This window comes from Zeus faber, assembly GCF_960531495.2.
Source record: "Zeus faber genome assembly, chromosome: 7".
NCBI classification, from domain to species: domain Eukaryota; kingdom Metazoa; phylum Chordata; class Actinopteri; order Zeiformes; family Zeidae; genus Zeus; species Zeus faber.
The window spans coordinates 26,183,308-26,197,299 of record NC_137203.1 but is presented as its reverse complement, the minus strand read 5'-3'; the positions used below and the strand labels follow the sequence as shown (position 1 = coordinate 26,197,299).

At 41.1% G+C, this 13,992-nt stretch overlaps 1 protein-coding gene across 1 annotated transcript; it reads left to right on the top strand.

Moving 5' to 3' along the window:
• Positions 1 to 449: 449 nt before the first annotated feature.
• atad1a (ATPase family AAA domain containing 1a) lies at positions 450 to 8,462 on the top strand. Its single transcript, XM_080003565.1, has 10 exons — positions 450 to 527; positions 959 to 1,159; positions 1,312 to 1,410; positions 1,516 to 1,636; positions 3,276 to 3,476; positions 4,503 to 4,609; positions 5,419 to 5,508; positions 5,810 to 5,860; positions 6,446 to 6,618; positions 8,292 to 8,462. Exons 2-10 carry the CDS (start codon positions 986 to 988, stop codon positions 8,419 to 8,421), a joined length of 1,146 nt encoding a protein of 381 aa, XP_079859691.1. The 5' UTR covers positions 450 to 527; positions 959 to 985; the 3' UTR covers positions 8,422 to 8,462.
• Positions 8,463 to 13,992: the final 5,530 nt, after the last annotated feature.

Here is a 13,992-nt window from a genome sequence, read left to right as displayed (position 1 = left end):
GGATTCTAATGCCACCCATGGGTATGCAGGCCTCATGGTGACTGTCCATGGTGCTGAGCAACATACTGCAGGCTCGGTCTGACCTCCAGTGGCTGTAATGAAAAAATGATGGTTGTAATCACACAAAAAGAGTTTATATATATATATATATATATATATATATATATATATATATAATTTTGTTTTCAACCTCAGCAGAAAAAAAGTTAAAAAAAATGTGTATGTATATATTCATGCAAACTTTCCTACTTTTGTGAGAATGTGAGTTGTTGCAGAGGTTTTTTTATCGTTGATATTTCGATTTTAGTGCATATTGCCAATTTATTTTCGATGTTTTGCTCTCATTACTTGATTATTATTGCCTATTGTTTTGATGTGAAATAAAGTATCTATCTATCTATCGAGCAGGCGGAACTAAAGCCCTCCATCTTCGGGAGTCTGTGTCTACCCGAGTCACAATGGCCAGCGCACCGCTCTGATTTCGTTGTATCGTGCAGGTGAGGCTGCCTTCTTGTGGAACTCTTTCAGTGAGTACTGGCTTTATTTGCAGCCGCCAAATCCCACAAACACGCAGTAGTAGTAGGAATGGTTGACTTTTGTATTTGACGAAAATATTTTCTGTTGCCAAGCCACAACTACTTAGCTAGCTACATTAGCTTGGAGTGATGCTAAATGACAGACAGTGCTGTAGCCAGCCCCCTCTGCCTTGGATGTCATTCGACTCACTGCATTGAAGCATTGGTTTATTGTTTATTTCTGTTTGAAAACTTAAAAAAATATATATATATATTTTCACTTTATTGTCATCGTCTATTTGATGTGTTCTGCTGTAACACAGCAATTGCCCTCCGTGGATGAATTGAGTGTATATCTAGTCTAATCTATATAACTAAGTACTTCTTATTGCCCTAAAATGACAATCTCGTCGCTTACCTTGTTCTCTACTATCTTGGTCCAGCCCATGGACTGAGCCCCACCTGAGAAGATGCTGCTGAAAGACATTCCCCGAGAGGCCCTGATGCGGCCCCTATCCAGGAACGAAGTGGTGGGCATGCTAGTGAGACTGACCATCTTTGGTGCTGCCACATACTACAGTATTAAATGGGTCGTGGAAGCTATGGATCCCACTTACAAGCAGAAAAACATAGCCAAGAAAAAGGTAAACAGATCTGTGTTCGTTAATTGTGACATGGATTTATGCCGCGTGGACTTTTGAATGCACAATGTCATTGCTATCTCATTTTCAATTTTAGAGGTGGGGTTTTATGCTCGTGACTTAATGTATGCTTTTTTTGGGCTTAACTTTCCCAGGCAGAGCAGCTAATGAAGAAAATTGGCGTGGAGGGGGTCAAACTCACAGAATATGAGCTGAACATTGCTTCACAACTCGTTGACCCACGAGCTATGAAGGTTTGGCAAAGTAAATCTTGAAACATGGAATATTTATGAGTCACCCCCCCCCCCCAAAATGAAATCCAGCCAGCGGTTTGAATAATACACACCTCCTTTCTGCAGGTGTCCTGGGGAGAGATCGCAGGTCTGGATGAGGTTATCAATGAGCTGCAAGATACTGTCATCCTCCCGTTCCAGAAAAGACACCTTTTGGCTGGCTCCAAACTATTTCAGCCTCCTAAAGGTACAACTGTCTGCAGTGTCCATCCAATGTATCCAATATGTATCAAATTTGGACTGTAGCAGATCCATTATATACAGTAAACATATTGGGCCTCATTGCCAAAACTTTCTTCTTGCTTTTCTTCTTGAGAAAATACTTTATGAAAAAGTACATATTAAACAATTAATTCACAATTCATTTACATTATTCATATATTTAAGCTTAACAGGATAATGTAGCATATTGGCACATAACCATTGACACATATGTCATGTTATGGTTATGGTAATAGTTCCAATATTCAATCAAATGATCACTCAAATAATTTAAAAGAATAATCAAATAATTTAAATTAATAATAAAAAAAAATTGTATTTAGCTTAAAATTTATATCCTCAGATCTGCCAACCTGCATGCATTTTGTGTACCAACCACGCAATTCTTGGTCAAAATACGCAGGTACAAAGGAAAAATAAAGTGTGTGTGTGTGTGTGTGTGTGTGTGTGTGTGTGTGTACACACGTGTGTGTCTATATATACTGTATGTGTGTGTATATATACTGTGTGTGTGTGTGTGTGTGTGTGTGTATATATATATATATATATATATATATATATATATGTGTGTGTGTATATATGTATACCGATAATAACGTAATGTAATTACCTAGTTGACGCTCAAAAAAGAGAGCAAAAGAAAGAATGTTGGCTGTTTGAAGGTATTTATCGACAGCGGAGCGCCTGCTCTGGTTGTTCCTAGTGCACGGAAAAGTTTGACTCTTTTTTGAGACTCAGTTCTGGACGAGTCACTCAGTGAAATGAGTCGTTCCGTTTGATTCAGTTGGTTTAATGCACGGTGAGTTCCAGTGAATCAGAGTCGGTCATTTATTATAATTATTATTATTTATTTTTTTTGCAATGATTGCAATTTATTTTGGAGTGGCAAGTACTATATAAATATAATAGAGTTAGATTTGCACTTAAAAGTGAAAGAGACTTTCATTTGAACTGGACTTTTTCATGTTAGTTATATGTTGTGTTCCATTAAAACTCAGTGAGAGTTACAGGTTGCATTCATTGAAACTGGGTGACAGTACCATATAATTCAAACTCAGTGACCGTTCCATGTTTTTATTGGAACTCAGGAACTGTTTCATGTTCTATTGTTGTTCCATAGTGAATAATGAACAATAATAAACTGTGTGAAAATCAGCAATCTCACTATTGTGGTAACTGAAAATTGCAGTGGTAGTCTGTATGTGCAGCTGTGCTATCACGTGATCAGGTCCAGGATGTATTTGTCATTGACGTACAGCTGGTATACCCAATGAGACCAAATGATCACAGATATAAACTCTAAATGGTTGGACCACAATGTAAAAGTTATTTCATAGTTATAGTTTTATTATGAATGTACAGTTGAATGAAAATCTATTATATACTGTGTATATATATCCTAATCAGATACATTTTATAAAGAGTTAGCCCTAGTAGCAAGCATACGATCGTTACAAGACGAGTAGATTACAGTATGAATAATTGATAGTCATTTAGCTGCAGTAACTCAAACACCACGGAGACTCCCTGTTACACTGTTGTGGTACTCAAAATATTTTCCCGAGGATGGCAGGTCTGTAACATGCTCTGTCTTTGCCTTCCAGGCATTCTGCTGTTTGGCCCTCCAGGGTGTGGGAAGACCATGATAGCCAAGGCAACAGCCAAAGCCTCTGGATGCCAGTTCATCAACCTGCAGGCCTCCACACTGACGGACAAGTGGTACGGAGAGTCGCAGAAGTTGACTGCAGCCGTGTTCTCACTGGCCGTCAAAATCCAACCCTGCATCGTCTTCATCGATGAGATTGGTGAGTCTATCTTGACGGCAAAGAGACTCTTAGTGAATTGTACAGTTGATGAGCTCTGTGTACAGTATGTTATGCCGTTGTTTTTTTTAAGTGACGGGTTGGAATGTAGCCAAACTATAGACTAGTCTACCCCCTACTGCAGTCTTATCGTAGCACATTAAAGTCAGTATTTTGATCAGGTACAATACACTTTATGTTTGTAATTAATGCCCCCTCCCCCTGTCAAACAGTAGTTATTAAATGACTCAAATTCAGTCCTAGATAGACTAATGTGCCCTAAAGTGTGATTTACTCACAGGAGTTCTATGTTTCAGTGCTATAAGAGCTGAATAAGCTTGGCCCAGATCACTTTCATCCTAACTCTGGGACCGCTAAACTCCTATTCCTAAACTATGCTATTCCTGCTTAAGGTTGGACTAACATGAAATGGATATTTCGGAATTCATACCTTCACAGGCCAGTAGACCATAGAGCCGCAAAAACATAAGACGTTCTTCTGGCTTCTTCCCTCAGGCCATACGACTTGACACCTCCCTTAACACACACACACACTCTCTCACACTCTCACAATCACGCCACCACACATACAGACACACTGTCTCTCACTCTCTCTCTCCCTCTCACACTTACTAGCATCACTCGCACGTCCACAGAATAACACACACATGCGTGGCTCACAATATGAGAGACACTTTATACTCTATTATTTTGAAATATTCACTTCAATGTAACATCTCTTACTTTATTCATTTGTTTACTTTATTGACCAAAGCTTTTCTGTTCTACAGCATACTTTTTATCTGTAAAGCACATTTATACACAAGATATTTTGATTTATTTTTTTATTGTGTGTATTACATTGTATGTAGTTTGTTTGTACCCACTTTGACTTAGTCTCATCTTTTACTGTTTTAAGTCCAATCATTTAATTCCCAGTATTGACTGCTACTGGCTGTGTTGTGTTGTGCATTTCACAAATACAACCTCCCTGTGTATATATTTCTCCCTTTTGTCGTCGCATTTTAGATTCCTTCCTGAGGAACCGCTCAAGCCTGGACCATGAAGCCACCGCCATGATGAAGGCCCAGTTCATGAGTCTATGGGATGGCCTGGACACTGCAACAACCAGCCAGGTAACCCAGTTCATAATGCTACTCATTAAGGCTGGGAACCATTGGAACCAGAGCTGGAGGAACACCTTCCAAGAATCACGATCCCTTATCGATTACCAGTGTGGATTCTCAGATTTTTCGAAGAAAACTATGCTACTGCAAAAATGTATACTATGACAATCTCACTATGCATTCTGCTTTTTTGCCTGTGTCATGCTGTGTGTCCTGCTTTATCATTCTATATAGAAAAAGGTGCACTGAATTACAAAGAGCTCCACCCAAATAGATTAATAAAATAAACTCCTTCTCTTGGTATTGACCACATCTGGGTATTGACCACATGAATGCGTACAGTATACTGTACGCATTAATGATGCATATTTAGAAAAAAAAATTCTGACCGATAGCCAACCCTTATTAACCGATCATTAACAGTTATCTAACAATATTAGGGCACTTTCCCTCATAAAATGAATTACGTTTTTTATTTTTTTATTTTAATTATTAATAATAATTATAAATAAGGAAAATAATACATTTATTTTTATACGTGAATGCAGCTTTCTGTGCGTCTGATCGTGGAGAGACATGAAGTCGTTCCGTATTTGGAGCCGTTCGTCCAATTAAAACAACTTAAAAACAGTGTGTTTTTAGTTGTTTAGACTGTTGTAGTTGTTTCATTTGGAGGGATGGGGCATCCCCGTGCAGGATTAGTAGTGCTGCTCCTCTTTAGGAGTTGGATAGCTTTGGAAGGCTGTAAAAGGAGTGTTTTTGATACGTATGATGGGATTAGACGGCTGTAAACGGAGTGTGTTAATGCGTTGTGGCAGGTGATGGTGATGGGAGCCACCAACCGGCCCCAGGACGTGGATCCAGCCATCCTGCGCAGGATGCCCACCACCTTTCATATTGGCCTGCCGGTGAGACTCACACATCATGTACACATACATGTATATTCACATTTATGTCGTCATTGAGTGTAGTATTGGGAGGAAAAAACTTTCAACTGCATTTATAAGAGTCGTATTCGAACGACAAGTTAACTTTTAACATTTCAAAAGAGGCAATTTGCCGGCTAAGTTTCCTGGTAATCTTATTTGCTGTGTCTTACAGCAACAAAGGAATAATTATCAAAATTAATAGCAGCCATTAGTGAAGATTCACTTCATGTTTTGTGTTTAGTTTCTACATAATTAAGCTTTTCGTCCTGTCTTTTCACAGAACACCAGACAAAGACAGGAGATCCTCAAGCTGATTTTGGAAGGAGAAAATGTAAGTCCTTGTTTGTTAAAGGTGACACTGTTCAGGACTGTGTCCCATTTCAGACGTATGTCTAATGATAATTACGCACGAGCCAAAATCACATCTCGTTGAACGCCCTCGCTCAGGGTCGGTGCAGCTGGAATTAACTTCCATTCCACGGTACAAGCTGCTCTTGAATTTGAAGCGCTTTTCATATATATATATATATATATATATATATATATATATATATATATATATATATATAATTATTTTTTTGTGACAATCTGACACTCTGCTAATTGTTCACTGACAACTAGAAAGGCTCTCGTAATAAAGACATTTACTTCCTTGTCTTTTCTATACTCAGTGTAAATAAAACAAAACAACGGCCCTCTAGTGCAGGATACGTGTGCATATGAATAGGTATTTTAAATTCCTTGTATTTATGTTATACTAAATAGAAATCTTTGCGACCGGATTAGCCGATTTGCGCTCCTTCATTAGTTTTGAATAAGAGAGGTCAGCAATCTGGCTTATTTCAGGGAAAAAAAACTGAACTCTCTTCCACCCCTGAACGTGACATCACTGGTTTAATTTGTCTCCCCGGTTCAGCTGAGCAATGCCATCAATCTGAAGGAGATTGCCGAGAAGACGCCTGGCTACTCCGGCAGCGACCTCAAGGAGCTGTGCCGCGACGCCGCCATGTACCGCGTGCGCGACTATGTCCGCAAGGAGCAGATGAGGCAGATTGCCCAGCAGCTGCAGGTCGACCAGGACGAGGAAAAGTACGACACCTTATACTTACACCTTGTGTCCATAAATCTCTTCTTTCTTCTTTCCTTTTTCTTTTCCCTAGAAGTGTGTGGTGTGGTGTGGTGTGGTGTGTGTGTGTGTGGTGTGGTGTGGTGTGTGTGGGAAGCGCTGGATATAGCTCCTGCTGTTGCTAAGCGACTCATGGACGCAGGACGGAGGAATATATTTACAAGAAATATCTTTCAACCCTTCTGAAGAATGTACAGTGTGTTGTCCGTTGCACGCTGAGCAGGATGACTTGGCTTGCTGGCTTTGATCTTCGAATGTCTTCTGTTGGTCAGGTGACGACTGTCCATCTTTTGGGTATATTCTCTTTTGTACTTTCTGGCTTTAAACGGGCTTTTCTAGGCGAGGACGGCGGGCCCCTACTTATAGTTGTACGGGGGGGAGTTGGGAGGGGGAAAATAGTGTTGCGGATTCCGCGCCTTCGAGAAAGAGCATTTTTTCGCCCGCAGACCACACCACAGTGTCAGATCTCAGGGACTTTCTTACCTTAATAATAACATTCTTAGTAGAAGTAGTATTTATATTTTATTTTTTATTAAATGTATTCTCTTTTTAGCATTTTTTTTCAATTATTTCTGATTAGAATGTAATTAGGATTAAAGATTTTGAATAATCCCCTTGAGCTTGGCTCAGCATCTGACGGAGCTTTAAAATTATCAAATCTCAGTTTGTAAATAAACATTTACAGAATAATGTGAACATTTTATTTAATATATTTAACATACAATAAATCGATTTCATAACAATGTTTCCTCTTTCCAAACAATAACTCCCTTTTAAAAGACTGTGTCTGTGCTTGGTGTGACAACATCACAGCATCATCCGTTCCGTTTTACTTTATTATCTCATCTTTAATTTTCACTGTCCAAATCATATCCACGTTAACTACTCTTACTGTATGGAGCGCAGAGCAATTCGGCACAAGCCAACTTGGTAAGGCCAATTCCAATACTAACAGCAGTGCTGTCCCAGAGAGGTTTTTTTTTGGTTTGTTTTTTTATGACATTGGCATCCAATTTGGTGCTCTAACAGCTTTGCTCTCTGTAAAATGTGAAGCCAAGTTCTTAAGCATATTGTGTAGTTTGAAATTTACTTGGCCATCACAAAAAGTTATTTTAAAAATCGAATAATGTTTTCATTTTGTGTTTTTCTTTTACACGTATCTCTCTTGGACATTTTGTGGCTTACTGACACAATCATTTAAACGAAATAAACGGGTCACGCGGTCCAAAAAGTTGCCATTTACGAAGGTATTGTGAGTCAACAGTTTTAACGTTGTTCGAAAACACTGGCACACATCAATCACCAAAGGCTTCAATCTTAAAAGAAACACTGGCTCGATTAAAGGAAAAATGTTTTAACATTGTAGCACTATAACAGTAGCAGTAAAAAAAATTATATTTGACCACAAAAGAGGCATTGCATGTATTTTTTCAAGTGCTCTAAAGAGACGTCTGCTGTGGCCGCGAAACCATGGCTCTGGAACCCGCTGATAGTCTCTCGTCAGTTTTCAAATCTACCCGCGTTCTTAGTCTGTGAAATGTATAATATGTGCTTGTAGTCCTGTCAGGCTTTCTTGGATGAAAGTCTCTTGTTTTATTTTAATTTTGACCTTGATTTGCTTGCGCCTTTGTTTCAGGCCGCTGGACGGGGAGCGCCTGCGGCCGGTCACCCACCTGGACCTGCTCTTTGGCCTGGACAAGATGCAGGAGTCAAAGCAGGCCACGGTGGCCATGATCCCCAGCGTCGCAGAGGTGCCCCTGGACTAGAACATGCCACGTGATTTATCCCCCCAGTCGGCCACGGTAATTTGCAGATCATCACCATTCTGATTTGAAGGGTTACGGCCGCTCCAGCCAGTGACAGGTGCCCTCTGAATGAGTAGACAGCCATCGGTCTATTTCATTTTTAATTAACTCAAGTTATCCGTGGAAGATCTGCAGAGTGTGCTTATGCTCTTTATTTGTTAAGCACAACTCTGCGTCATTGGTTGCCCGGTACAGTTCCACCGGTCCGGGAGATCCACTCCTCTGCTGTCGGACACGGTGTCTCTGTGTAGAGATCCACAATGACATTTTGTTTGGAAGCTGGGAAAATATTTAGGATTTTATCTTTTTGTTGTGTTTCTAATTCCATCCTCTTTTGGAATATTCCAACTGACGACCTTCCTGCCCCCAGGATCAGAATACGCTTACAGGTGATTCAGTTTACCTTCCTTCCTTCAGACTCCTACACATAACCTACAACCAGGGGAGAGAATCTGTGAATCATGACTGGTTCCTCTTTGTATTTCAGTCTGCTCAAATCAATAGAATCCTTTGAGAAAAGCTTGTTTGAGTAACTGGTTGTTTCTTTCATTTGGCACCTGACACAAAAGATCAGTGTCCCAAACTAGTGTGTGTTCATGGGTATGTTCTACATGCAGGCCAAACCACAAATACACACAAAATTTATTCATGGACTGTGTAGTAGGTGTTAAAGGTGATGACTGCATCTTTTTCTGCCCTAAATGTTTCCGGAGGGACAAACATTAGATTGTTGGTCTGAACCCGCACATGCCCCGCATTGGATGGGGTGCACTCACACCAGGCTGGGAAGGCTTGACAAATCCTCACATGGAAATGGAGGGCAATCTGCTGTTGCCAAAGACCTTGGTCCCTGCCGTTAATCTCGTTTCAATGCAATTTTTGAGAGATCTGATAAAAACAGATCTGAGACCTGTGTAATGACACCTTTCTTGCACCAAATCCCCTCTTAGTGCCGGCTTTCACCTTGACACATAATATGCAGCAGCCAGCAAAGGCGCAAGCTTGAACACCTCTGATATGAGCTGTCCAGGCTGCGCTGACGTTGGCTTTATTCTGAACAGAGTGGTCACTACCTGGGTCCATGCATAGGCATTACAGACGAGTGAGAAATGGATGAAATGTTCATATGAACCAAATATACACATAACGAGCACTTTATTAGGAGCACTATACTAATACTGGGTAGGGCCTCCCTTTGCTCCCAAAGGAGCCTCAATTCCTCTTGGTATGGATTCCACAAGATGTTGGAAACATTCCTTTAAGATTTGATATGATTGCCTCACCCAATTCCTGCAGATTTGTCAGCTGCGCACTCATGCTGCGAATCTCCCTTCACAGCCCAAAGGTGTTCTAATGGATTCAGATCTGGTGACTGGGAAGGCCAGTGAAGAACATTGAACTCCTTGTCATGTTCATGAAACCAGTTTGAGATGACTTTTGCTTTGTGAATTGGTGCATCATCATGTTGGAAGTAGCCATTAGAAGATAGGAAATTGTGGCCATGAAGGGATGCACATGGTCAGCAACAACACTCAAATAGGCCCTGGCATTCAGGTGATGATTGATTGGTTTAAACGGGCCCAAAGTGTGCCAAGAAAAAATTCCCCACACCATTACGGCACCACCACCAGCCTGGACTGTTGACACAAGCCTGGTTGGGTCCATGGATTCATGCTGTTGGTGCCAAATTCTGACCCTACCATCTGTGTGCCTCAGCAGAAATCGAGATTCATCAGACTGGGCTACGTTTTCCCAGTCTTCAACCGTCCAGTTTTGGTGAGCATGTGCCAACTGCAGCCTCAGCTTTCTGTTCTTAGCTGACAGAGGTGGAACCCGACATGGTCTTCTGCTGTTGTAGCCCATCCTCCTCAATGTTAGACGTGTTGGGCATTCTGAAATGTTTTTATGCTCACAGCAATTGTACGGAGTGGTTATCTGAGTTACTGCAGCCTTTCTGTCAGCTGGAACCAGTCTGGCCATTCGCCATTGACCTCTCTCATTAATAAGGCGTTTCCAATCAGAAAACTGCCGCTCACTGGATGTTTTTTGTTTTTCACACCAATCTGAGCAACCTCTAGAGACTTGTGCGTGAAAATCCCAGGAGATCAGCAGTTACAGAAATACTCAAACCAGCCCGGTACCAACAATCATGCCACGATCGAAAATACTAAGGTCACATTTTTCCCCGTTCTGATGGTTGTGTGAACATTAGCTGAAGCTCCTGACCCGTGTCTGCATGATTTTATGCATTGTACTGCTGCCACACGATTGGCTGATTAGATAATTGCATGAATAGGTAGGTGTACAGGTGTTCCTAATAAAGTGTTCAGTGAGTGTATATCATAATTTCCTAAAAACGTATCGTCTTTCCTACAGACCTGGTTATATGCCTAGGAAAAGGGCTGCATAAAGAATAACATTATACTGTCATTGGCAATATCATACAATTTACTAACAACATCATATTTTAGTGTTGTGTGTGCACTGTCAATCTTCCCAGATGTGGGAAAATGTTTTTATATGTGTAGCTGTATGCATGTCTGTGATTGTGAGAGTAAAGTGTGTTTTTAATGTTGCAACAATAAGGTCATCAACTTTGAACTGCAAAGGGAAGGAGTCAAGATGTCAATGATGGTTGTCTGTCTATTTAGTGGCATTGAACTTAACACTGTATTGTTTTTATTAGAGGGGTAAAAAAAAACCAAGAGACTGCCCATTGTGTCATCTTGGCGTCCCAAAACGCTATCACTACCGCTCCCCCTCACTCACTCACATATCAGCGCTAAAATGGGTCAGCCTTAAGCTGATCACAACCTGCACTTCCAGACGAGACACAAGTCTGTCCGGCACCCAATCACCTTCTGAATAACGGCACCATTGTAACTTTACCAAGTGTACTGTACTACTGTGGTGGAAAAAAATTGACGTCTTCTCCAAGAGGGGAAGGGTGGCAGATGAAAGTCGTCTTCTTTCTGTGACCTCAACAAAGGAATCTCAAATGCACTCCTTGGAAGGATGCACCATCATCTGTCTGAAGTGGCGTCTGGAAGACAACTTCTGGAGCGGTAGCAGTGGCTCTAACTCCTCAGACATTTGTGACCCACCCTCCTGTTGAAAAAGATTTTTAGTTTATTGTAAAAAAAATAATTTCATGTGGCATTTTCACTGAATACATATTGAATGTTTTCTCAGCGGTATGCACTGTTGAATCACTTGATCTGGAAGACAAATTAGTTCTTGCACATTCAACACTTTGGTTGGTGTTTGGAGAAGCTGCAAATATATATATTTCTAACGCGGTCAACTAAAATTCCATCTGATTGAGGAAAGAAAAGGTCTTCCGTCCATCACCATCATCTGCGCTCAGCGACTCTTCAGAGAAACCACAGTGGGGCACTGTGTCCCCATGCTCCGAGGGGCGGCCATGACCAATTTAGGTGGAAACCTCCTTAAACAACATTAGTTTTCTGTTTCAAATAAGGTGCTTGTAAGCACATTCAATAATCCTGGACACAAAATCTTTTGCACTTTGAAAACAAAAGAGCCATGGCCACAGACTTTATGATTTCTCCTCCTCTCTAATGTATTCAGCAACATCTAGTTGGACCTCTACAGGTCCACACGGACACCTACCTCCTCTGTGTGTAGGTGTGTTTTGTTTTTCTTTTATTGAAATGGCTGCATTCTTGCAAGATGTTGTCACTGGGCTTTGAATGGCATGGGGACATTACAGTTGTAATTGGGTTTCGTGGAAAAATACAAAGTGCACACTCTTGGTGGGCACCAAACCCGTCTCCAACCACTGTCTTGCCTATTGTATATACAATTGTCTATATGTAAGAATCTTAATATTTAAGTATATTTTGCTTACAGAGTAAAATAATAAAAAAGGGTTTTCTCTGCCAGTAAAGTAGCACCATGTACATTTCTTTCCGTTTTTGTTACATGTCTTTCCTTCCTTTTGTTTTATATTTTATTGGATGATGTAATTAAATTTGTATAGACCTTCAAAGGTCTTTACAGGGCCCGCATTCAAAGGACAATTTCATGATCCCCCCCCGCTAACCCACAGCCATCAGACAGGCATGGTAAAACTCTCAAGAAACCTTGAGAAGAAACAAGCCTTCTAGATGCCAATTGGCAGACACTGTATACGCAGCAGGGAAATTAGCATTAGGTGAATGGACACAGTACCGGTCATCCATAGAGGTCAGCAATACATCAACTGTTATGTGGTTTAAAATGTTCATCATTTCTGCTTAATAAAATTGATTCAACCTGCCGCACTGGAGTTATTAAGCGCACCGTTTTCTCCCTTTAGGTCTGATTCTTCTTCTGATTGTGATCTTCTTTTGTTTTAATTGTTTAACATTTCTCATGAATAAATAAAACATTGGCTTTTGTAATGAGTTGCATGCAATGGGACAGATTTGTGCCAGCGGTGCTCTTAAGGTCATGAAATTTGCTCCATTAACCCAAATAGTCCACACGGGGCCGTGGGATGTGGGAGCATGTAAAAATAGGCTTGAATGGTGTGTCGGATAACTGCAGCATTTTGATAATGATAATAGCTCCGCCTCTGCTTTCAAGCTGCAAATGACCGCAGTCCAAGGTCACATGGAGCGTATTTCTAACCAGGACATAATCTCCGCCACATTAGTTATTTTTGACCGGGACGCATGAATCTGTCTGCTCTCACACCATTCAGCATCTCATTCATTCAATGTTGGAAGGTGTGTGCCTAGAAGGTGTATGGACAGGTGTATTGAGTTGTAAAGGGAAGGCACGGTCCTCCCTTGCGGTCATTCGCTTTGCTTATACGGGTTTGCCCACCTGATCTGCGAGGATTCTTTCTTGTCCTCTACAGAAACATTACCTCCCATATTTTCGTCCCACCATGTAATTCATGTTTCAAACTAACAATGAGGTAAAGCAGATCCTTCCGGGCACCTTCCCCTTCCTTCTCTGTGCTTTGAGCCGGGGCTGACAATACAAATAAGTCATTTTACCTACGGCTTGGACCAAATGGTAAGGTGATATTTACAACTCAGGGTTTAATGAGGAAAGTCTGGAGTCTTCTCCTCCAACATGGTTTCTCCTGGGCTTTGTGTCTGATCTTTGACTCTGACCCATCGATTAGTTATTCATAAAGCTATTGATGAGTTATTCATGAGAGGAGAGTCAAAAGCAGTCTCTATTCGGGCTCTTTTAAATTCGAGGGCTTCTCCTGCCTTCGATAAACACGATGGAAGAGGCATTCGGCGCAGCTCTTAACATTTTCCCGGCCGTCCCGGGGATGTCGAAGAATTCCTGCAGAGAGATGAGGGTGGAGCACGGCAAAATACCACTTTTGTCCATGAGTTTCTGTCAATATTGCGGCTTTCAGCACTTGCCTGATGGGCTCAACCTTTCATCCGGTGTCAGATATGAGCGGGGGAGAATCTATAATGGACCCGGCGCCTACTGTAGTTGTTATCTCAAGGGATTTGTGTGTATCCAAACTGATCGGCAGAGGCCAAGTATTCGATGGCA

Excerpts from the sequence above, each read along its gene's own strand:
- atad1a (XM_080003565.1), top strand. The coding sequence starts at position 986 with ATGCTGCTGAAAGACATTCCCCGAGAGGCCCTGATGCGGCCCCTATCC. Across the intron at positions 1,411-1,515 it reads TTGACCCACGAGCTATGAAG|GTGTCCTGGGGAGAGATCGC; the intron begins GTTTGGCAAAGT and ends TCCTTTCTGCAG. Across the intron at positions 6,619-8,291 it reads GTCGACCAGGACGAGGAAAA|GCCGCTGGACGGGGAGCGCC; the intron begins GTACGACACCTT and ends CCTTTGTTTCAG.